Below are 25047 nucleotides of genomic sequence, written 5' to 3'. Positions count from 1 at the left end.
ATGAATATTCATCCCCTCCCTCTCCTCATCACTCTGTACAGGACTGCACTGCGCATCTGCCGCTTCCTGTGTACACCTGGGAGCGACCTCAGCACAGTAGAGTCCCGTACAGAGCGGGAGAGGTGTAGGGGGATGCATATTCATAAGCTGGGCGGTGCTGCATCACAGTGCCTTGGATGGAGATCTGTAACCCTGTCTGTGCCAGTTAGAAGATCATTTGATCATTTGCATATCAAGAATAATGAAGCGAACAGTGGGATGGATCAGGACATGGTAGGCAGCATATTGATCAGCGCCCCCCGCAGTACCAGACAGTACCTCCGGTTAGTGCGGGGGGGGGGGGGGGGGGGTTTGGGTGAATTCAGTGGGGCTGGGTTCACATCACGCTTTTACCAATACGGGACCGCATACGGATGGGAGAAGCTAAAACCTTGCGCTCCCGTATCCCTGCCGTATGCCGCCCCTATGTAATTCATTTCAATGAGCCGGCCAGAGTGAGACGCTGACTCCGGTCGGCTCATTTTTGCCCCATATGCGGTTTTCCATTCAAACGATGGTCGACTACAATTTTAGGTGCAATGGGAAAACCGCATACGGGGCAAAAAGGAGCTAACCGGAGTCAGCGTTTCACTCCGGACGGCATATTGAAATGAATTACATACGGGCGGCATACGACAGGGATACGGGAGCACAATGTTTTAGCTCCACCCAGCCCTATGCGGTTCCATATTGGTAAAAATGTGATGTGAACCCAGCCTGACAGTTTTCCTTTAAATATCAAACAGGCCAAAGTCCTGTACAGAGCGGGCAGGAGAGGGAGAGGTGGAAGGAGGGGATGAATATTTATAAGCCGGGCGGTGCTGCGGACAATAGGCGCTGACATCACAGTGCCTTGGATGGAGCCTTGTAACCCCGTCTGTGCCAGTTAGAAGATCATTTGCATATCAAGAATAATGAAGATAACAGGCGAACGGCAGGACGGATCCGGGCATGGTAGGCAGCATATTTATCAGCGTCCCCCGCACTACCAACCTGTTCCTCTGGTTTTCCTTTAAAGGGAACATGTCAGTAAGATTTACGTTACTGACTTGCTCTTTTTGCATTAGAGCATAAAAGGGTCTTTACCATGATCCACTTTCCACAACAAACTTAATATTCTGTTTGATTAAATAAAAAATCTGCCCTCTTTTTATACACTCCCTGTGTGGTCTGTGTGGTGGGCAGAGGTTCTGACATTCTGTGCACTGAACTCCATTTCCCAGCAGTCATTAGTGCAGAAGGTCATTCCTGTGCTGCATAATGAGAGTTATCGAGCAAGAGAATCCAATCTTCATAATCAAATGGTAAAGTTATCTATTCTGTCAAACTCCTTACACAGCATCCATTGTTATTATAGGGAATAATATTCTTCCCTCCGCCCATCCTGCCATGTGCATTTAGTGTTGTAGACTGTAATATAGAAGCTATAGCATTACATAATGTATTTTTATGTCATAATGACCAATGAATATGCAGCCAGACAAGTAGGTTCTCCTATAGAGTGTAGCAGCTGTATGCTGCATTCTTATTGGCTGTGTAGTTACTCTGTGTGATGAGAACCGAGTAACTGAGCATGCCTGACTAGGAGAGGAAACTGCCTACAGGATGCATCCCAAGGCAACAAGCAAAAAAACAAGAACCTACAGCTATGTTTTTCATTATTTGACACTTGACGATGATTCAAATTCAGCAATTTTTCTATTGCTGAAATTTTATTTTCCCACTCTAGTAGGTAAATTTCCACATGGTTGTGGCGTGTTTTCTTACATTCAGGTTTTTACTTGCAGTTTTTCAAGACAATACTAGGAACTAGGGATCGACCGATATCGTTTTTTTTAGGGCCAATACCGATAATCGGTGCAGGTTAGGGCCGATAGCCGATACTTTCCGGTATAAGTTATCGGCTATTTATCCCCCCGTGACACTGCTGCAGATCATTGATTTAAAGCGGGCGCTTTAAATCAATGAACTGCAGCGGCTTTTGCGGTGCCATAGACCGCCGCCGCCCGCTTCTCTCCCCCTGCCTGTCCGGTGGTCCTGAGTCCTATCACCGCGAAAGCCCCCCCCACCCACCGCTCCGCGCCCCCTACCGCCCCACCGCGCCGCGTCGCACCCCCCACCGCACCCCCCACAATTACCTGTTCCCGGGGTCCACTCTACATCTGGCTCCGGTGGCGTCCTCCTGAGCTGTCAGTGCGCACTGACGGTGACGTCGCGTCACATCACTCGTCATTGCGCACAGCGTAACGCAGGACGCAGCAGGAGCCAGAAGTAGCGTGGACCCCGGGCCCCGGGAACAGGTAATTATAAAACCGGAGATGAGGGAGGCAATGGGGCCGGGGCGGTGCGGTGGGGGGTGGGACGTGGGTGGGGGGGGGGGCGGGGCATTATCGGATTATTGGCAAGATAATTGCCGATACCGATAATGCCCAAAATCGTGATTATCGGCCGATAATATCGGCCAAACCGATAATCGGTCGATCCCTACTAGGAAAGAATCATAAATGAAGAACATTTACCAAGGAATTCAAAGGCTAGGTTTCCATACAAGTTTTTTTCTGCCACTGCTGGTTTTGAACCAAATCCACAAGTGTATTCAAAAGTAATGGGAAGTATAAAAGAAGGACTTATAGGACTTCTCATTCCTCCTTGATCAACTTCTGACTTTCTGAAAAAAGCCTGTGTGGAAACCTAGTCTTAGGGCTCATTCACACGAGCGGATTTCTTTTCAAACTCTCAGCGGATCTCCCACTGCGAGTTTGAAATGGGTGGTACTCCGTGCGGGAGATCCGCTGCGAGTTTGAAAAGAAAACCACTCCTGTGAATGAGCCTTTAGGGGGTTTTACGAAAGGCCAGCATCTCCTGCACCAGTCTTATGTAAAAGCCCACATGTATCAGCTTCTCTGGATTTATTGAGAATTGCTGGCCTATAAATCAGGTGTATCTGTGGTTGCCAATGCCACAGCTTGTGTAGATTTCCACTTTAATTTACTGGTAAATGCAGTGGCCCTGTCCACTTTCAGAGGTGACAGGCTCAGTATAAAGGGGCCAAAAAGTAAAAAATATTTTTTTTACTTTGTTCAAAAAAGTGCAATTTATGCCCAAAGCTGGTGCTTTTATTGTATTTATTTCTTTTTATATCCAGTCTCTGACTGCGCCTACAAATCTGAAAGTGGAAACACACCTTAAAGGCGTACTCCGCCCCTAGACATCTGATCCCCTGTCCAAAGGATAGGGGATCAGATGTCTGGTCGTGGGGGTCCCGCCGCTGGGACCCCGTGATCTCTGTGCAGCACCCGGCGTTTGTTTAGAATGCTGGATGCGGGCAGCATTTTTGTGATGTCACGCTTGGCCCCTCAATGAAAGTCTCAGGGAGAGGGCATGGTGGCTGTCACACCCCCTCCCATAGAATTGCATTGAGGGTGCGTAACTTCACAAAATGTTCTGAACGCTGGGGCAGCAGGGTAGGGTAGGGTCACATGTAACTGATCTGCAGCGTATTTTACACTGCAGATCCGCCGATGACTGATCCAAGAGTGTGCGTCCTGCTATGCCTGTGTGTCAGCTTGTAGCATCAATCACAGACTTCGCAGCCGCTCCCCCTGCTCCCTGAGCTTGGCAGAGAGCGGCAGTGATGTCTGAGAGTAAACTGTGCATGTGCCCACAGTTTACTACAATCGTGCATATCCCTATGTGAGTGGACACACGGGCACAGCAGCACACTCTAGGGTTGGTCAATGACAAATCCGCAGTGTAAAATACGCTGTGGATCTGTTACGTGTGATCCTACCCTAAATGCTGTGAAAGACAGATTAAAAGAAACCTGTCACCAGCTCTATGCTGCCCAAACTGTGCTGAGTGACAGATACACAGGTAGGGATGGACACTTGCAGGACGGAGAGAAGCCCCTTATAACTACTTACCAAGTCCCAACTTCTGCATTTTTCTCTCAAGCGTTCCAATGTAAGGGTATGTTCACACTGCGGATAATGAACGGAATCCTCCATTCTGGCGACCGCCGGCTCAATACTTCGGCGGTAGGACCGCGCGGCACTGTGCCGTCACCATTGATGGCTATGCAGTGTTCGCGGACTTCGGTGCAAAGAATGAACATGTTCTTTCTTTGCGCGGAACAATTTCAGCGCCGCTGAAATCCCGCAGTGTGACCGGGTCACGAGGAAGACCCATTCACACTGATGTTTATGTTCACAGCACGTAATTCCGTTTGGCGGCGTTCCGCTCATGGAATTCCGCGGGAATTATGTAGTGTGAACATACCCTAAATAAGTGTGTTGGGTTCACGCTGCCTGTACTAGTTTTATGCTGACCCTGGTCTGGGCACCATAAAACTTGTGACAGTTTCCCTTTAAAGGAGTTTTCCAGGACGGCAAAAGCTTTTTATAAAAGGAGTCTGGTTTCCATAAAAAAATAGAAAGTACTCGCCTGTCAATCACTTTCCTTTCCAGTGGTGCCCAGGTCCTTGCCGCTCACCACTTCATTTTTCGATGTGCAGGAAATGCCCACTGAGACAACCAGTGGCTTCAGTGATGACCTGACATTGTTTGTGTGTATAGAATATGTTGTATATGTGTGTGTTAAGATTTAGTGTTTCTGGCAAAAGAAAGGTCTATTGTAGTTAGTAGGTTTGTAGGTATCCAAAAATCTAGGACTGGACTGCATTTGTAATTTCCTTGTTTTATTGTTCCATGGTACAGTTGACCACTTTATTGATGCTATAGTATTCAGGAGCAAGTCTAAGTTTCCACTTTGGTTTTTTTCTGGCGTTTTTGGAAAAATACCACTGCAGTTTTTGAGCCAAAGCCAGAAGTGTATTCAAAGGGAATGGGAAATATAAAGAAAGGACTTGTACTTCCTACTGGATCCACTTCTGACTTTGGCTCAAAAGGTGCAGTAGCAGTTTTCCAATAAACGCCGAAAAACAAAAAATCCTGTGTGGAAACCTAGCCTAAAGGGGATTTTTATCATAGAATTGAAGAAATTTGTTACTTGCAGGTCTTGATTATAAAATTATAATTAGCTGTTCATCATGACTCTTGCTTTTTTACATGACCCCAATGGGGGAGATTTATCAAAACCTGTCTAGAGGAAAAGTTGTGCAGTTGCCCATAGCAACCAATCAGATTGCTTCTTTCATTTTTAACAAGGCCTCTGCAAAATTAAAGAAGCAATCTGATTGGATTGTATGGGCAACTGAGAAAATTTTCCTCTGCACAGGTATTGATAAATCTCCCCCGATGTCTCATTTTCCCACTGCCCTTATCATGGTGCTTACAAGGTTTCTCTTGAATTTTTCTCTGAGCAGCCGTTTTTTCATATCTCTGTCAATAGAACGTGTGGACTGGGGGAGATTTATCAAAACTTGTGCAAAGGAAAAGTTGCCCAGTTGCCTATAACAACCAATCAGATTGCTTCTTTCATTTTGCAGACCTTGTTAAAAATGAAAGAAGCGAGCTGATTGGTTGCTATGGGCAACATTTCCTTTGGACAGGTTTTGATAAATCTCCCCCAGTGTGTGCACACAAGGGGCTGTTAAGTATCAATAACTCCTTTGCTATACAAGGCTGCTGAGCAATCTTGTGTATTCATGCCACTTAAGCATTTTATAAGCTGGACTGTATCTAGGCTTCTATTAGGTATTCATTGGGTTAAATAAAGTTAGAATTATAATTCCATAGAACAGCCATTTAAATAGGAGTTTCTTTTTATTAGTTTCCTTTGTGATTTTTCTTTTAAATAAGTAAATGGTTTTTATGGGTGTCTGTGTCTTTTTTATGTGCAGTGCTCATGCAGCAGCGACATGGTGAAAATATCCATGGACATATTTGTAAAAATGTTTCAGCCGGAGAAGTATGAGATTTGGAAACAGGGAAAAGACATCTATACTATTGACCACACAAAACCTACTATTGAATCAACACCAGAAGTAAAGGCGTGGATGACTAGAAGGAAAAGAAGAATGAAGAATGCTTTAAAAAGGTATATTTAAACTTTTATTTTTGTTTATTTGCGTTTATTCATGTTTTTTTTTTTTTTTTAAGTGAATTATTTTGCTTAGGCTGTCTGTCGTGTTTTCTGTTGTTCTGCTCCAATATTGCAGTGGAACCTTTAAAAACTGTACCAGCGGATCACTTACGCCAGTCGCTATAGGCACCTAATGGACCCTTTGACTTGAAAGCTGTCTGTTGGATTTCTGTTATGATGTCCATTATTTTACTTGAAGAAATAATAGTACTATTTTGTTTTTGACGGAACCTCCAACTGTGTGAACAGCCTAACTTGTTTATGTATAAAGGAGATATCCAGTGCTAAAAAACTTATCCCCTATCCTAAGGATAGGGGATAGGTTTCAGATCCTGCCTAAATCATCTACTGCCCTAAATGATCTTCCCTGCATAGTTATGATCAAAGCAAAGTTGACCTTTGATCTGGTTATAGAAAATCTTACAAAACACCTTTTTACACTAGTGCAGATATATCTAAGGTGTAATATTAAAGAGTTGCATAACCATTCTCTGACTTAAGGAGTCTCTTGTAGTCTTCTTATTATTGAAGTACCAAGTTATTCTGCTAGTAATTCTTGGTTCCGAGATAAGTGTAGTGTAGTGTTGGGAAAATCAATAGTGTTAAAAGGACAGGTAGAAATGATGTGGAGATGTTGATCAGGGGGGAACATAAGACAGGGAGTTGTCAGACTGTTGCAGAACGAACAAGCCAGTCTGTAAGGGCGTGCATTTGGCCTAGGCATAGTTTTTGGTACATTAAGTTTATATCTTGTTGAGTATGCAAACTGAAACTCTATTCAGTAGCCGAGTGCAGTGAATTTGGCACAATTTTTGTAAGAGAACATTTTGTCAATTTGTTATTTAAAGGGGTACTCTGGTGGGAAATCTTTTTTTTATTTTTTAATCTAGTGCCAGAGAGTTAAACAGATTTGTAAATGACTTTACCCTTCCAGTACATTTTAGCAGCTGTATGCTACAGAGGAAATTATTTTCTTTTTGAATTTCTTTTTTGTCTTGTCCACAGTGCTCTCTGCTGACACCTCTGTCCATGTCAGAAACTGTGCAGATCAGCATAGGTTTGCAATGGGGATTTTCTCCTGCTATGGACAGCAGAGAGCACTGTGGACCATATAAGATGTTTTTATTAAATGATTGGACAATGAGTGCTATAACATTTTTTCCTGTTGCATGCAAACTCTGACCTGGTTCAGGTCGCTGGCACCTTTTTTTTTTTTTCTTCTATTTTTTGGTAGTGCTGCATTCATGTAGTAGAAGAAAAAGATAATTCCAGCTCCCATAAAAAGTATAAATATTAATCAATCCATTAAAAAGTAGTCCAAAAATACAAAAAGTAAAAGCCAAATGAGATGCAGACACGTTTCGGTTTATCAATAAACCTTAATCAGAGGAATTAAGAAAGGTTTATACCTAAAATATATACCTGAAAGCCATGTCCAGTTAGTTGGTTCTAAACACTCCCACATAGTTAACACCTGACAATACAGGATCAAGTATGCAGGGTAAATGCAGAAAGCGACCAACATGAGATTAAACATTAAATCAATACATGTAATAGCTGCATTCATGTTTTTTGTATTTTTTTTTTTTGTGTATCTGTATGTATATGATGTATATGATCTTTATGATCTCAAATTCTGCTGCAACAACTGTAAGTAGGCCATACATGTTTGCACTGTTTTTCATAATATATACACACACAGATCATAAAGATCATATAGTAATATGGAATCCCTCTATATAACCTCTCCAATGCATTGCCCTTTATTTTAAAGTGTATAATTTATTGATGTCTTGAGAATTCAAGGAGGTAAAACAGGACTCTTAAATGACAGAATGTATTTAGTCCGAAGGTCCTCTATATCAGTAAATCTAAAAAGAGCAGCATCAAAACCAGGGGAGAAATTTATCGTGGTCTTTAGAGCCTTTTTTGCACCAAAGCGCTTTTGGTGTTCTGAAGTGATTTATTGTTTTTTTGCTTACATGCGCCAAATTTATCAAACCCCCCCCCCCCATTGATAGTATATTAAATATGTTGCACTTAAGCAAAACCAAAGCTAAAATGAATTACTTCAATACACACTTTCCAAAGTCAACGATGATATATCTCTCCCCATGTTTTTTTTCCCACCCCCAAAGACATACCATTAAAGGAGTACCGGTGGAAAGCAACTCAAAAACAAATCAACTGGTGCCAGAACATTTATACAGATTTGTAAATTACTTCTATTTAAAAATCTTAATCCTTCGAGTACTTATCAGCTGCGGTATGCTTCAGAGAAAATTGAGTAGTTATTTTCTGTCTGACCACGCTGCTCTCTGCTGACACCTCTGTCCATGTCAGGAACTGTCCAGAGCAGGATATGTATGCTATGGGGAATTGCTCCTACTTTGGACAGTTCCTGACATGGACAGAGGTGTCAGCAGAGAGCACTGTAGTCAGACAGGAAGGAAATTCAAAAAGTAAAGAACTTCCTGTGGAGCATACAGCAGCTGATAAGTACTGGAAGGATTAAGATTTTTTAATAGAAGTGATTTACGAATCTGTTTAACTTTCTGGAGCCAGTTGATATGGAAAAAAAAGTTTTTCTGCAGAGTACCCATTTAGCAGTGGTGTGACTAGAAAGAATGCCAGGAAAAGGAATCTTAGCACTGTTTGCAGCAATGGCTGGCTCCAACAAAGGTCCTGTTATAGGGTTTGCCAAAGAAACCTATTCTGAGGATGAGGCTTAATATATATAAAGATGATAGTGATTAATACAACTAAATATGGAATTTCTCTCTACTTTTAATAATATTCTACACTGTTTGACAAGCGCCATAGGTTCTGATCTCATTTTCTTTGGTTATATTCATGCTCACCTTTGTCATGGCAGAGTTCCAAAGGTTATTTATCCCAACCTCTGAGAACTTAAGGAACTTTGATAGAGGCTTAGCAAGTCTCCAAATCAACCCGTCATCTGTAACATAATAAATTCTAAACACTATCAGCACACAAAAAATGACATTTTTGTGCTTTTTTATTAAGGTGAAAGGCGTTTATATTAGAAGCTGTTTTATCTTATCCACGCCAGACATTCTAATCTGACAGCAGTATCTTCCATTACAGCCTTCAGCATACCACATCTCGTTCTAAGAGGCTTAAGACTCAGGAGGACAAGAAAGTATCAGCCATGGTAGTCGGGGCAGAAATCATAGCTGCTGAAGCTGCTACAGATCCTTTCAAGGTCAATGAAAAACCCACAGAAAATGCAGCGTTAGTAAACAAAGAGGAGCCTTCAAGGGATGAGAAGAACATTAGAGAAGTGCATCTGGATCACAGTTTATTGAATAATATCCAGGACCAAGGTAAGATAAGGACTGATTACGATTCTTTGATAAGTTATAGGTAGTTAAAGGTACGGGGTTCAACCTTGTGTTCTGTGTAGCAAAATGTGAACTGCAGTAAATTACTGGTTTAATAGTAAAATTAAAATATAAACAGTCTGTATCAAGAAATGACGCATACCCCCATTCCCCGAGACACATTTCTGTTATGCAGACAAGTAGATATCATGATTGGCGCACTTTGCTTTTAGAGTATAAAACATGGCATTTAAGGCATTTATTGCAATGGAAAGATCTGAACTATGCTTTTCTCTATATCTTTCTGCATTTCATGGGATTGTTATATTTAAATATAAAGAATGGACATTTAGCTATTTTTACAGTAGCCAGGGACCTCAGAATATTGACCTTCTATTGTGCAATATCCGTTTTAATTTTAAAACCTTCCTAAAACATGAGAAGAATAAGTGGTCTAAAAGACCAAAAAATATTGTTATCTTAATTGGTGTAAAACAAAGTCCTGGTTAATATTAATAGTAATTTTCATCTAATTTTCAGTAATAATGTTGCATACATGCTAAAGTGCTTGCTACATGGGACAAACATCAAGAATTATTAAAATCAGGTTAAATATACACAAGCCATGTATGCGGGGTTACACTATAAAAACATGCAAAGAGAGGGTGTAAATAAATAAATATGGAGAAACCTCAATAGTGTATCAATGTGAATGGGTAGCAAAATTAGCTGCAGAGAATATTAAGCAGATACTGTATGTGGGAACGTACACTAAAGGGATTATGCAGGAAATAATGCTAAAACAGCGCCACCTTTGTGCTCTGGTTGTATGTGGTATTGCAGATTTGTTCATGTGAATGGAGCAATGTTGTAATACTACACACAACCTGAGGACAGGGAAATTAGCTCTGTGTATCCCTGGATAAGCCCTTTAAGAAAAATGCTAATTTAAAGGGGTAATCCAGTGGAAAAAAATGTTTTTCAAATCAACTGGTGCCAGAAAAAAAAAAAATAGGGGCTATCTAGCATTAGAAAATCAAAGCTGATTTCTTCCGAAAGCGGCACTACATCTGTGTCCAGGTTGGGTGTGGTGTTTCAGCTCCGTTCCATTGAAGTGAATGGAGCCAAGTTGTAATACTACACACAACCTGCAGATAGGCGTGATGCTGTTTTTGCAAGAAATTAGCTCTGTGTTTCTATTACTGGATGACCCCTTAAAACAAGACTGTTTTTGTCTGAACAGGGGGTGTATTAGTTTTCAAGTATTTTTCCATGTATTCTTGCAAAAGTGAGAGAGAGCATTTTATTCTGCAAAAGAACCTGTGAAGAGGAGGAGCTGTGCAATTGCCCATAAAAATCAGATCGCTTCTTTTATCTTTAAAGAGGCCTGTGAAAAATGAAAGAAGGAAGCTAATTGGTTGCTACTGGCAACTGCATCACTCTTCCTTGGCACGGGTTTTGATAAATTTCCCCCATGGTGCTTTTCTATATTTTGTGGATGATGGCAACAATGTAAGCCATATTTGTATTTTGATAGATTGATCAACTTGTTTAATTTGGTGTGCAGGTTGTCCTCCTGTTCCCGTGGATCAAGACCCAAAGCCAGAAGAAACAGATAACTATGACCTCAGTTTAGCTGCTTCAGGTCTGGCAGAGTTGTGCGGTTCCTATGTGCAGTCTTCTCCAGCTATAGTAGAAGACAGCAAATATTTACTGGAAAAGAATGACCAAAAAGCGTTCACTCAGAAGACAGAACCATATCATTTTTCAGAGGCCGAGAAAGAAGAGAGTAGCAGCTTTTCTAGTGTCGGAGACGAGGATGATGGCAGTGACCTGGAAGTTGCTGAATGTGGCCTAGAACCTGGGGAAGTTCCTAGCTTGATGAATGATGATGTAAGTACTTATCATTTCATTGTATTTATTCTGCTCAGTCCTGTTGAGCAGCTGTTAGCAGATCTTTAGCAGTAAAAGCTTGAGCCTCATTAATGTTTCAGGGATGGTATTATACTTGCTCATTTACTGAATCGGACAGAGCATTAATCATTATAAACCAAGATGGATTTGATTGTACAGCCCTGACAGCCTGTCTGCTGTACTTGTAAAATGAACAACTATCAGCATAAATCACTGGGCTACAGTGAGCATCATGTATGACAGGTTACCTGTCATGTGCATAGAGGTGCCATGTACATCATGCTTCCTCTTCCAATGTGCTAGCTATAAATCAGACCTTCCATTTCTGCAGTGTAAGGAACACATTTTGGTATCATTATTCAAGTCGCCGTGATCTTATTTTCTTATTTTGGTCTGATGTTCTGGTGCTTGTGGAAAAAACTACACCCAAAATATAAATATCATGTTCATATTTCATGCCCTCGATTCCTAGAGATGTGTTTTCATACTCTGGAATACAGTAGTGGTAAAACATTTTAGAGTGATCTCTATCATTATCTTAAAGTGGCTATTCCATGAAAAAACTTTTTTTTCCTGTCAACTGGCTTCAGATTTGTAAACAGTTTTGTAAATAACTTCTATTAAAAAATCTTAATCCTACCAGTACTTATCAGTTGCTGAAGTAGAGTTGTTTTTTCTGTCTGACAACAGTGCAATCTGATGACACTTCTGTCTGTCTCAGGAACTGTCCAGAGTAGCAGCAAATCCCCGTAGCAAACCTCTCCTGCTCTGGACAGTCCCTGAGACAGACAGATGTGTCAACAGAGAGCACTGTTGTGAGACAGAAAAGAACAACTCAACTTCAGCAGCTGATAAATACTTGTAGGATTAAGATTTTTTAATAGAAGTAATTTACAAATCTGTTTAACTTTCTGAAGCCAGTTGATATGAAATTTTTTTTTTTTCATGGAATAACATTTTAACCCCTTAACCTCTTCAGGACATAGGGCATATGGATACGCCCTGCATTCCGAGTCCTTTAGGACCGAGGGCGTATCCATACGCCCGTGGGAATTCCGGTCCCCACCGCTAGTCGGGTGGGGACCGGAGCCGGATGCCTGCTGAAATCGTTCAGCAGGCATCCCGGCATATTGCCCAGGGGGGTCATTATGCCCCCCCATGTCAGCGATGGCCGCAGATCGCTGGACAATTCAGTCCAACAATCTGCGGTGATTCCGGGTCAATCGGGTCTCCAGAGTCAGACATGGCCCCGAACAGCCATAGCCTGCAGGGGTAAGGTGGCACTGGTGCCACCTCACGATCGCCCTGATTCGTCGGCCTGACTATCGGCCGACCAATCAGGGCTCCTGCTGCGGGTGTCACTCCCGCACCCGCGCCGCCCGTCTTCCGGAGGACGTGAGCGGGTGCGGGAAGACGACCCCGGGAGCTGGGGACCCCGATCCCCGGTGTCAAAGTTAGGATCGGGGCCCCAGGAGCGGCGGCGGGACTGACCTGTGTGCCGGCAGCAGTAGGAGGTGAGTGACAGCCTCCTGCTGTTGCTTAGCAACAGCTCCCAGCATGCAAAAAAGGCATACTGGGAGCTGTAGTTATGCAACAGCAGGAGGCAGACCACCACAACTCCCAGCATTCCCTTATGGGCATGCTGGGACTTATGGTTTTGCAACAGCTGGAGGCTGTCGCTCACTACTGCTCCTACTGCTGCCGGCACACAGGTCAGTGCCGCCGCCCAGCTGTTGTATAACTACAACTCCCAGCTTGCACAAACAGCTAAAGTGCATGCTGGGAGTTGTAGTGGTGCATCTGCTGGTTGCATAACTACAACTCCCAGCATGCCTGTTGGCTGTCGGTGACCGCTGAGAGTTGTAGTATTGCAACAGCTGAAGGCACACTGGTTGTGAAACTCAGTTTTTTTTTTTACCTAACTCAGTGTTTCACGACCGGTGTGCCTCCAGCTGTTGCAAACTCCAACTCTCAGCAGTCAATGTACACCATGCACCGTACATGCTGGGAGTTGTAGTTTTGCAACAGCTGGAGGCACACTGGTTGTGAAACACAAACTCAGTGATACATAACCAGTGTGCCTACAGCTGTTGCAAAACTAAAACTCTCAGCATGTATAGTCTGTCAGCGCATGCTGGGAGTTGTAGTTTTGCAACAGCTGAATGTCCCCCCCCCCCCCCCCCAATGTGAACATACAGGGTACACTCCCTTGGGCGGAGGTTTACAGTAAGTATCTGGCTGCAAGTTTGAGGTGCGGCAAATTTTCTGCCGCAGCTCAAACTGCCAGCGAGAAACTACTGTGAACCCCCGCCCGTGCGACTGTACCCTAAAAACACTACACTACACTAACAAAAAATAAAAAGTAAAAAACACTACATATACACATACCCCTACACAGCCCCCCTCCCCTCCCCAATAAAAATGAAAAACGTCTGGTACGCCACTGTTTCCAAAACGGAGCCTCCAGCTGTTGCAAAACAACAACTCCCAGTATTGTCGGACAGCCGTTGACTGTCCAGGCATGCTGGGAGTTTTGCAACAGCTGGAGGCACCCTGTTTGGGAATCACTGGCGTAGAATACCCCTATGTCCACCCCTATGCAAGTCCCTAATTTAGGCCTCAAATGCGCATGGCGCTTTCACTTTGGAGCCCTGTCGTATTTCAAGGCAACCGTTTAGGGTCAAATATGGGGTATCGCCGTACTCGGGAGAAATTGTGTTACAAATTTTGGGGGGTATTTTCTGCTATTACCCTTTTTAAAAATGTAAACATTTTGGGAAAACAAGCATTTTAGGTAAAAAATTTTTTTTTTTTTACATATGCAAAAGTCGTGAAACACCTGTAGGGCATTAAGGTTCACATTACCCCTTGTTACGTTCCCCGAGGGGTCTAGTTTCCAAAATGGTATGCCATGTGGGTTTTTTTTTGCTGTTCTGACACCATAGGGGCTTCCTAAATGCGGCATGCCCCCAGAGCAAAATTTCCTTCAAAAAAGCCAAATGTGACTCCTTCTCCTCCGAGACCTGTAGTGCGCCAGCAGAGCACTTTTCACCCCCATATGGCATGTTTTCTGAATCGGAAGAAATTGGGCTTCAAATTTTTAGGGGTATTATCTGCTATTACCCTTTTTAAAAATGTAAAATTTTTGGGAAAACAAGCATTTTAGGTAAAAATTATTATTTTTTTTTACATTTGCAAAAGTCGTGAAACACCTGTGGGGTATAAAGGCTCACTTTATCCCATGTTACATTCCCAGAGGGGTCTAGTTTCCAAAATGGTATGCCATGTTTTTTTTTTTTTTTTTTTTTTGCTGTTCTGGCACCATAAGGGCTTCCTAAATGCAACATGCCCCCCAAAAATCATTTCAGAAAAACATACTCTCCAAAATCCCCTTGTCGCTCCTTCCCTTCTGAGCCCTCTACTGCGCCCGACGAACACTTTACATAGACATATGAGGTATGTGCTTACTCGAGAGAAATTGGGCTACAAATACAAGTAAAAATTTTCTCCCTTTACCCCTTGTAAAAATTCAATAATTGGGTCTACATGAACATGTGAGTGTAAAAAATGAAGATTTTGAATTTTCTCCTTCACTTTGCTGCTATTCGTGTGAAACACCAAAGGGTTACAAAGGGTTAACAATGGGTTAAAACGCTGACTGAATGTCATTTTGAATACTTTGGGGGGTGTAGTTTTTTATAATGGGGTCATTTATGGGGTATTTCTAATATGAAGACCCTTCAAATCCACTTCAAACCTGAACTGGTCCCTGAAAAATATTGAGTTTGAAAATCTTGTGAAAAATTGGAGAATTTCTGCTGAACTTTGAAGCCCTCTGGTGTCTTCCAAAAGTAAAAACATGTCAACTTTATGATGCAAACATAAAGTAGACATATTGTATATGTGAACAAAAAAAAAAATGTATTCGTAATATCCATTTTCCTTACAAGCAGAAAGCTTCAAAGTTAGAAAAATGCAAAATTTTCAAATTTTTCATCAAATTTATGGATTTTTCACCAAGAAAGGATGCAAGTATTGACAAAAATTTACCACTATGTTAAAGTAGAATATGTCACGGAAAAACGTTCTCGGAATCAGAATGATAACTAAAAGCATTCCAGAGTTATTAATGTTTAAAGTGACAATGGTCAGATGTGCAAAAAACGCTCCGGTCCTTAAGGCCAAAATGGACTTGGTCCTGAAGGGGTTAAGGACCAAGCCCATTTTGACCTTAAAGGGGTATTCCAGGCCAAAACTTTTTTTTATGTATCAACTTGCTCCGGAAAGTTAAACGGATTTGTAAATTACTTCGATTAAAAAATCTTAATCCTTGCAATAGTTATTAGCTTCTGAAGTTGAGTTGTTTTTTTCTGTCTAACTGCTTTCTGATGACTCACGTCTCGGGAGCTGTGCAGTTCCTATGGGGATATTCTCCCAGCATGCACAGCTCCTGGGACGTGACATCATCTTTGAGCAGTTAGACAGAAAACTTCAGAAGCTAATAACTATTGAAAGGATTAAGATTTTTTAATAGAAGTAATTTACAAATCTGTTTAACTTTCCAGAGCCAGTTGATATATAAAAAAAGTTTTTGCCTGGAATACACCTTTAAGGACGAGGCCGATTATATTTTTGCATTTTCGTTTTTTCCTCCTCGTCTTCAAAAAATCATAACTCTTATATTTTCATCCACAGACTAGTATGAGGGCTTGTTTTTTACAGGACCAGTTGTCCTGTGTAATGGCATCACTCATTTTACCATAAAATGTATGGCGCAACAAAAAAAAAAATACTATTTGTGTGGGGAAATTACGAAGAAAATAGCAATTTTGCAAATTTTGGAGGGTTTCGTTTTCACACCGTACAATTTACGGTAAAAATGACATGTGTTCTTTATTCTGTTTGTCAATACAATTAAAATGATACCCATGATTACATACTTAAGTATTATTGTTGCGCTTTAAAAAAATTGCTTGATCTCAGACCAGAGCAGAAGACCCGTGGAAGGTGGCGGAGGCAGGTGAGGGGACCTCCGTGCGCCGTTCTGGATGATCGGATTGCCGCGGCAGCTATGTGGGCGATCTGATCATCCATATTTCTTACTGCACTCCCCCAGATGCTGTGATCTGTATTGATCACGGCATCTAAGAAGTTAATGGCAGACATCCACGTGATCGCGGAGGTCGCCCATTATCGGCGGGTCCCTGGCTGCGACCAGCAACCGGGACCATTCGTGCATGATCTTAGCATCGCTCCGATGCTCCGCGGTCATGTACAGGACGTAAATGTACATTCTGGTGTGTTAAGTAAATTTACATCCTTGGTCACTATGGGGTTAATATAAAAAAAAGTTGTCCATTCTGCTATACCAAAGTGTGCTAAACATTTGTGTGGGTGAAATGGCAGCTAATCTGTTAAAAACAGTGGGGGAGATTTATCAAAACCTGTACAGAGGAAAAGTTGCCCAGTTGCCTGTAGCAACCAATAAGATTGCTTCTTTCATTTTTAAAAGGGCCTGTGTAAAATTAAAGAAGCGATCTGATTGGTTGCTATGGGCAACTGGGCAACTTTTACTCTGCACAGGTTTTGATAAATCTCCCCCAATGTGTTGTCCGTTTTTTGCGCGACCAATTGTACTTTGTTTGACTTTATTTGTGTGTGGAAATTTGTAAGAAAACTGCAATTAGGCATTTTTTTTAACCTCTTGGTGACGCAGGGCGAATGCATACACCCTGCATCCCCGATCCTTAAGGACTCGGGGTGTACCTGTAGGCCCTGAATATTTCTGGTCCCTGCCACTTGCAGGCATCCCGTGACATCATTCAGCAGGCATCCCGTGACATCACCCAGGGGGGTCCGGAAGAACACCCATATCTGCGATCGCCACAAATCGCTGTTCAATCCAGACCAGCCATTTGCGGGGACTCCGGGTCATACGGGTCTCCAGTGACCCAGAAAATAAGGGGTTCGGGGCTGCCCGACATAGCCCCGGTCCCCCTGAAGGGATAGAGTGCCACCCCTCCTATCCCTGTGATCCCTTGATCAGAAGTGACCGACCAATCACAGAAGGGGGGGGTGGGGAGTTGAAAGTCCAGTTCCCCTGCTCTGCCCAACCATGGGTGTCAGGGCAGACCGGGGGAAAGGTGGAGCTCACTCGATTCAAGTCCAGGCGGCGATTACGTTATCCGGCAGCAATCCTGATGTCATGGCGATGGCGGCATAGAACTTCAGCGGCGGTGATCTGGGTAAGTGGCCTGGAGGACCACAGTTTAGAGTCTCTAAGCTGTGGCCCATAAGATCTTGCAAAATTACAAGTCCCAGCATGCCCAGATAGCAAATGGCTGTGTGGGCATGCTGGGATTTGTAGTTTTGCATGATCTGGAGGGCCACAGTTTGGAGATCACTGTGCAATCCATGCTGAGAGTTGTAGTTTTGCAACAGCTGGAGAGGTTTGTTTCACTTTAGAGCCCTGGGGTATTTCAAGGCAACAGTTTAGGGCCACATATGGGGTATTTCTGTACTTGGGAGAAATTTTGTTACAAATTTTGGGGGACTCTTTCTCCTTTTACTCCTTTATGAAATGGAAAAGTTGGGGTCTACACCAGTATGTTAGTGTAAAAAGAAAATAGTTTTACACTAACATGCTTGTGTTGTCCCATACTCACAAGAGGTAAAAATGAAAAAAAAAAATACCCCCCAAATTTATAACACAATTTCTCCTGAGTACGGAAATACTTCATATGTGGGTGTAAAGTGATCTGCGGATGCACGACAAGGCTCAGGAGTACACCATGTACATTTGAGGCCTAAATTGGTGGTTTGCACAGAGGCTGATGCAAAGGTTCTGACATAAACACACAAAAAAAAAAAACACCCACATATGACCCCAATTTGAAAACTACACTGCTCACGGAACATAACAAGGGGTACAGTGAGCCTTAACACCCCACACGTGTTTGGGAAATTTTCATTAAAGTTGGATGTGAAAATGCAAAATTTTTTATTTATTTTTTTCACTAAAATACTGCTGTTACTCCAAAATGCTGCTGTTACCCCAAATTTCACAAGGGGTAATAGTAGAAAAATCCTCCCAAAATTTTTAACACTATTTCTTCTGTATATAAATTGCCCATATGTGGACGTAAAGTTCTCTGCGGGCGCACTACAGGGCTTAGAAGAGAAGGAGCACAATTGGGCTTTTGGAAAGAGAATTTGGCACAAATGGAAGGCAATGTGCATTTACAAAGCCCCCGTGGTGCCAGAACAGTGGGCCCCACCACGTGACCCCATTTTGGAAACTACACCCTTCACGGAATGTAATAAGGGGTGCAGTGAGCATTTACACCCCACAGATTTTTTGAACAGTGCTCCATGAAAATGAAAAATGTAATTTATCCATTGCACGGCCAACTGTTCCAAAGATCTGTCAAATGACAGGGGTCCACTGTTCTGGCACCACAGAGGCTTTGTAAACGCACATGGCCCCCAACCATTCCAAACAAATTCTCTCTCCAAAAGCCCAATGGTTCTCCTTCTCTTCTGAGCATTGTAGTTCGCCAGCAGAGCACTTTACATCCACATATGGGGTGTTTCCTTACTCAGAAGAAAATGGACCCCAAAATTTAAAGTCCAATTTCTCCTATTGCCCCATGTGAAAATGAAAAATTTGGAGTAACACCATCATTTTAGTGATAAAAAATTAAAATTTTCATTTTCCCGTCCAACTTCAACGCAAACCTGTCAATAACCTGTGAGGTGTTAAGGCTCACTATACCCCTTGTTACGGTCCTTTCCAAATAATGTGCCATTTTTTTTTTGGGGCTGTTCTGGCACCATGGGGCATTCCTAAATGCAACATACCCCCAAAAACCATTTCAGTAAAATTTGCCCTCCAAAATCCCACAGTCCCTCTTGAGTCATGTTGTGTGCCCGCAAAGCACTTTACGTCAGCTTATGAGGTATTTTCTTACTCAAGAGAAATTGTGCTACAAATTTTGCGGGGTTTTTTCTCCTTATAACCCTTGTAAAATTGAAAAAAATTGGGCTACATGAACGTTAATATAAAATATTGAGATTTTGATTTTTCTCCTTCACTTTGCTGCTATTCCTGTGAAACACTTAAAGAGTACCTGTCATCATCTAAACTTTCCCTGATCCCCCTTCCCATCTGTCCCTTACTCTAACTATGCCTATCCATGTGTTTATTGAGGTTTAAAACGCTGTGGAAATACCTTTTTTCATCCCTCTTCATTAGCTCAGAAGCACTGTCTTTCTGAGCGGTGGAAGGAGGCGGGTCCTGGCAGGCATGATGTCACATGAAGCCTGGCTGGGGCTCTGCTTCTGCCAGTCTTCCTGTATGCTGCTCTCCCTCTGCAGCAGGGTTTCCCAACCAGGGTACCTCCAGCTGTTGCAAAACTACAACTCCCAGCATGCCCAGGCAGCCAACAGCTGTCAGCCAACGGCTGTCCGGGCATGCTGGGAGTTGTAGTTTTGCAACATCTGGAGGTCCGCAGGTTGAAGACCACTGTTGGGTTCAGAATCTTAATTTTTTCAGATTTTGCACCTATAAATTGGGTGCATTTTATATGCCGGTGCGTCCTATAGGGCGAAAAATACGGTATATACAATCATTAGATTGCATTCACTGTATAATGCTATGCCTATGTCAATCATAAGCAATGAGTGTCTGGCTACTGATACGTCCTGCGCTTGCTTCAAACCCACTTAAGGCATCAGGGCGTACAGGTACGCCCTTTGTTCTTAAAGGGGTACTCCGGTGAAAACCTTTTTTCTTTTAAATCCACTGGTGGCAGAAAGTGAACTGAACCACCATGCTGCCCTTAGCATAAATCTGCTATGCATGGTTGCTAAAATGGATGGAGATGTCAGCAGAGAGCACTGTGCTCGTGATGTCATCAGTGTTCCAAAAAGAAAGGAATTTCCTGTGTAACATTCAGCAGCTAATAAGTACTGGAAGGATTAAGATTTTTTAATAGAAGTAATTTACAAATATGTCTAACTTTCTGCCACCAGTTGATTTAAAAGTTTTCACCGGAGTACCCCTTTAAGTACCAGGACACAAGGACATACCTATACCCCTGATTTACTAAACTGGTTAAAGATATCTTTAAAGTATTTTTGTTGTTTTTTCAAATTTTTCATCTTGCTATTCATATTATAAAGTAATCCTTAAATCTTGCAGGATTTAGTCTGACCATTAGGCATAATATAAAGCTAAAACTTCCTGTTTTGTCTGTGAAAAGGAGGAGGCTGCTGGAAGTGATCTGTACGGTCTTACAGTAAAAAATTACTCAAGTATATAGATAAGACAGTAGTAGCTTAGCCTACCCTCCCAATTACAAGGATCTCTGCACAGGTCACAAGTATTCTTACAAGTCTGCCCTATACGAAGAATAGGGTCTGGATAATGTTCTTTGTGTCTATATCCTCGGAGTGCAAGGCATATCACTAAATGCTGTTAACAGCAGCTCAAGCAAGATGAATGCCTCCATAAAATGTACTAACTATAAAATAAATAAAAAGCAGATTACAATCAAAAACAGATTACATCAATGGTATCTGCAGCTTAGTAAAACAAATCGAGGCTGCACATTTACGTTAAAACATTCTAATGTAAGGATAGCAGACAGAAAATGTGGCATCATTCGCTTTAGTAGCCATATGCTTCTTTTTGATTTTTTTTTTAACCCTGTTCAATAGATATTTTGACTTGTTTACCTTTAATTGCAGTGAAAAAATTCCTTTCGTTTAAATAACACTAACCCTTTTTATGATCTAGGGTTGGGCTGAGAACAATGGAAAGAAACATCAAAGGGCAAAAAGTTGGAGACTTCCACTTGGCAAACCTCCTTCTAGATCTCTAATGACAGTGGTTAAAGAGCAGGCAACTAGTGATGAAGGTATGGATTTTGTAAGGAAAAATATTTCAACGATTTGTTTAATCAGGATGTTTTGTGTACCCTGTGCAGCATATGTTATTTTTGCAGTAGCACACAAATATAACACATCCCCTTGTCAAAACATTAACCTCATGGTGACCAACCCACGTAAATTAACAGACTTGAACTTGACAGCTCTGTGCACTCCTGCACTCAGAGCCATTGTTAGGATCAGGCTTTTACACTGACAGCCTGATCCTGTACTTTGCTAAGGAACTGAAATAATTAGTTCCATGTCAGTAAAAACCCGCCAGCCCTTTGCTTGTAAGAAGTGCTGCCAAATGCAGAAACTCTACTTTTGCATTTGGGTTTTAGCTGAGATCACATGCTTCCCTCAGCATTGTGAGCCTAGAGGCATGCGGAGGAGAGCAGACTGTTAAATAGTAGATCACGGCTATTGGATATAGCAGGGAACATATAGAAAATGTGTTCCCTGCTAACCTGTGGCCCTACTGTAAAGAAAAAAGAAAAAGTGAAGTAAAAATATAAAAAAATAAAATAAGAAAAGTACCTTTCCTCCAAAGAGAGTGTACACCTCTTTACCCACACATGTTCACCAATTTCAGACATCCATGCCTAACACAAACCTATTTTGCATGAATGTAAGGTGCTCACACCTTAACATGTTCTAAAAAGTGTATTGTAGCAGCATCCAAGAAGTGTGTTAGATCAAGTAAAAAACTGTTTTCCCCATAGCAGGAGTGCAGTGTTTTAACCCCAACAAGGTCATTTTTCAAATGATAAACGGCCAATGCATGCCAATCTGTCACCTAATATTGACTAGTCACATATTGAGGTTTTTTTTTTAGCATATACAATTAACCCATAAACCTGATACATGCGAATTCTCAGTGTGTTCCCACTCTTGTCAGACATGATAGTGGGAATCTATCATTGTATGTGTAAATTGTTTTTTTTCCCTGCTGTTTCCTGTGCATACAACATGTGTACTTTCCCAAAATCTATCCAACTAGGCGCGTTCTTAATCATAAGTTTAAGAGCTTAGGTGTAAGCAGGTTTCAAAGTGTGATCTGGGCTGGAGGGAAATTATGCAAAAAAATGGTGACAATGTGTCTCATTTAATAAATTAGCTATTTCTTTAAAAGTGAAAGATCTGGACTTCAACCACACTAATTATTGAGTTGCAGTTCGCCCATTGAGACAAAAAAAAAAAACTAATGTGCCATACAAAACATGTTAAACACTGTATACTTGTAGACATATAGGGCAACTCTAAAGAAGTCCAAGGGATCGCTGAGGCACTCAATCACAATGAGCAGATGCCAGCATTATGCAGTACACACACTACTTGCTAAGCTGCTAAACATAAACCTACATCACTCGCTCAGCCTGGCAGCTGTTGCATGTGCACTGCCGTGGACATCAGGACACCGTATGGAGGAGAAGCAGAGTTAAGCACAGTGGTTCTTTATGGGAGTAGACTATTCAGCAACAGTTTCACTTGCATATGAACAAGCTTTGAAAACACAGCTGGGGAGATTTATCATAATCTGTGCTGAGAGAAAGTCAACCAGTTGCCTGTAGCAACCAGATTGCTACCTCTCTTTTTTTAGAGGCCTTTTTCAAAATTAAAGAAGCAATTTGATTGGTTGCTGAGGGCAACTGGTCAACATTGATCCTCTGTAAAGGTTTTGATAAATCTCCCCAACAGACTGTGCAATTTAGCTATTATGCCTATAATAATATAATATAATAATATAATATAATATAATTTGAAGTAAGACATAAATAGGTAATAAATAAAGGTGCATCAGTGCACCATAATCAACCATAACCATAAACCTAAACCATAATTGTTCTAAATCCATGACTAGTTGTAAACAATATGGAATGGTATCGATCCTTTACACTTCCTCCCCGGGGATCATAGGGCACTACCGATAAAGTGATCAAACAACTGGAGTATTACAAAGAATAAAATAACATTTATTATGTACAGTGCGTTTCAAAGCCAGTCCGGCTTCTTCCTCAGTTAAAGGAAATACAATCAGACATTATAAAAGAAAAAAAAAAATCTGCACACAAATTTTCACTGCTTCTTGGTGGCTTTCCAAGAAATGCCTATAGTTCTACTCCAGGAAATCAATCATTATGCCTTCCCCCGGCCACATTAGTACCTGATATTTTATTTTAATCTCTGCTGACATGTTGCTCAGAGAAATTTTTGGGACAAGTACATCAATACTATTAGGTCGTATTGTACTTTTATGCTTCTGAACGTGGAGACTTGCGCCCATTTGGGCCTTTAGCTAGATACTAAAGCCCACTGGAGCATGTGATAATGTAGGCTGCATAGTTTGATCTACATATAAACTCTTGTTTAATCAGAAGTTTTCCAGTATGGGGATGAGTAATTTTCATAACTAGAACATGCTGGCATGGAAAACACCCTAGAATGTCTGTGACAAGCCCTTTTGAATCCAATTTCAATAAAACACATCACAAAAGACCTCAGAGGCAAATATTGGACCTGAGGAATCCTTTCTACAAAATCCCCCAATGTTTAATTAAAATATTTAAGATTCTACCACTCAAAGGGCTATAAACCGATACAAAAGCATCTCTCTTATCAATGCATTTATCCTGTTTGGACACTAGAGCATTCCTATAAGTATTAATAGCTCTCTCTATATCTATGAACCAGTTGTTTAGGATAGCCCCAAGCCATAAACATTTAGCACATAGTCTCAAGATGATCATTTACCAGAGAATTGGTACTCTCTAAACTTTTTACTCTAAGCAGCTGGAACTAGAAAAGCGTTTGTCATCTTCCTGGAATGGTTACTTTGGAAATGGAGAATATTGTTTCTATCTGTAGGCTTTACATAGATTTCAGTCTTCAACCTACCATTTTTCTTGTATACCCAGGTATCAAGAAAGTGTATCTCCTGATTAAAAAAAACTCATAGTAAATATAATTCAGTTCATCAAGAAACTTTTTATGTTAAGCTTATGTAACCTCCTACACACAGAAAATATCAGCAAAATATTTTAGCCACTGGGAGGGTACAGGTGCTTTACCATTTGTCTTAAATGAGGAGATACAATTTCTTGATGTTGTATGTTTTCTGCTTTGGGGAATAAAGTTTTTCACTTGCTTTAACCCACCAGCCTCTTGCATGCTGTTACGATGGACTTTTTGGATGTTTGAGTTTAGGGATGAGCGAATTGAATCTGAGAAATCTGAATTCGTTATTAATTTCAAGAAAATTTTGATTCGCAATTAATGCAAATATCTGCCACGATTCGATTGCGCGAATCGCTTCATTAAACTCCATTTAGTGTGGTCCAGGCTCCGGGGCATCTAAAATGGCGGATCCACATGTGAGGACATAGGGCAAGGAATCCTGGGAAGGCGGGGACAAGGGTTGGCGGGATGACCCTGAATCACATGCAGCATGCAGCCCATCAGCAGCCAGACACCCCTGTGATGTCACAGCCCTATATAATCAGCAGCCATCTTGCATCCACTCACATTAGCATTCTATTGCAGAGAGAGAGGGACAGAGAGCAGTATGTTGCACAGAAAAGCTTTTTTACAGCAGCGATTCACCTCAAGCCCAAATCCAGCCTAGAAGCACTGATAGGGAAGGGAGAAAGATTGTGAGAGAGAGAGAGTGCAATTGTGGGTGTATTACAGCAATGAATCGCCTCAAGCACTGATAGGGATGAGAGTGAGCTTGTGAGAGAGAGAGTGAGTGCGTGCAATTTTGGGTGTAGTACATAGC

The 25047-nt window shown here is 41.7% G+C and overlaps 1 protein-coding gene across 3 annotated transcripts in view; it reads left to right on the top strand.

Annotated features, from left to right (window-relative positions):
• Positions 1 to 25047, top strand: part of KDM4C (lysine demethylase 4C) — a 459478-nt gene that overhangs the window by 209182 nt on the left and 225249 nt on the right. For all 3 annotated transcript variants that reach the window (XM_056521848.1, XM_056521837.1, XM_056521858.1), the window contains 4 exons: positions 5840 to 6036; positions 9190 to 9428; positions 10993 to 11318; positions 21139 to 21259. In XM_056521848.1, the coding sequence (XP_056377823.1) occupies positions 5840 to 6036; positions 9190 to 9428; positions 10993 to 11318; positions 21139 to 21259 (883 nt within the window). The remainder of the gene's footprint in view (positions 1 to 5839; positions 6037 to 9189; positions 9429 to 10992; positions 11319 to 21138; positions 21260 to 25047) is intronic.

Source organism: Hyla sarda, chromosome 1 (genome assembly GCF_029499605.1).
Source record: "Hyla sarda isolate aHylSar1 chromosome 1, aHylSar1.hap1, whole genome shotgun sequence".
NCBI classification, from domain to species: domain Eukaryota; kingdom Metazoa; phylum Chordata; class Amphibia; order Anura; family Hylidae; genus Hyla; species Hyla sarda.
This window is presented reverse-complemented; position numbering and strand designations above follow the sequence as displayed.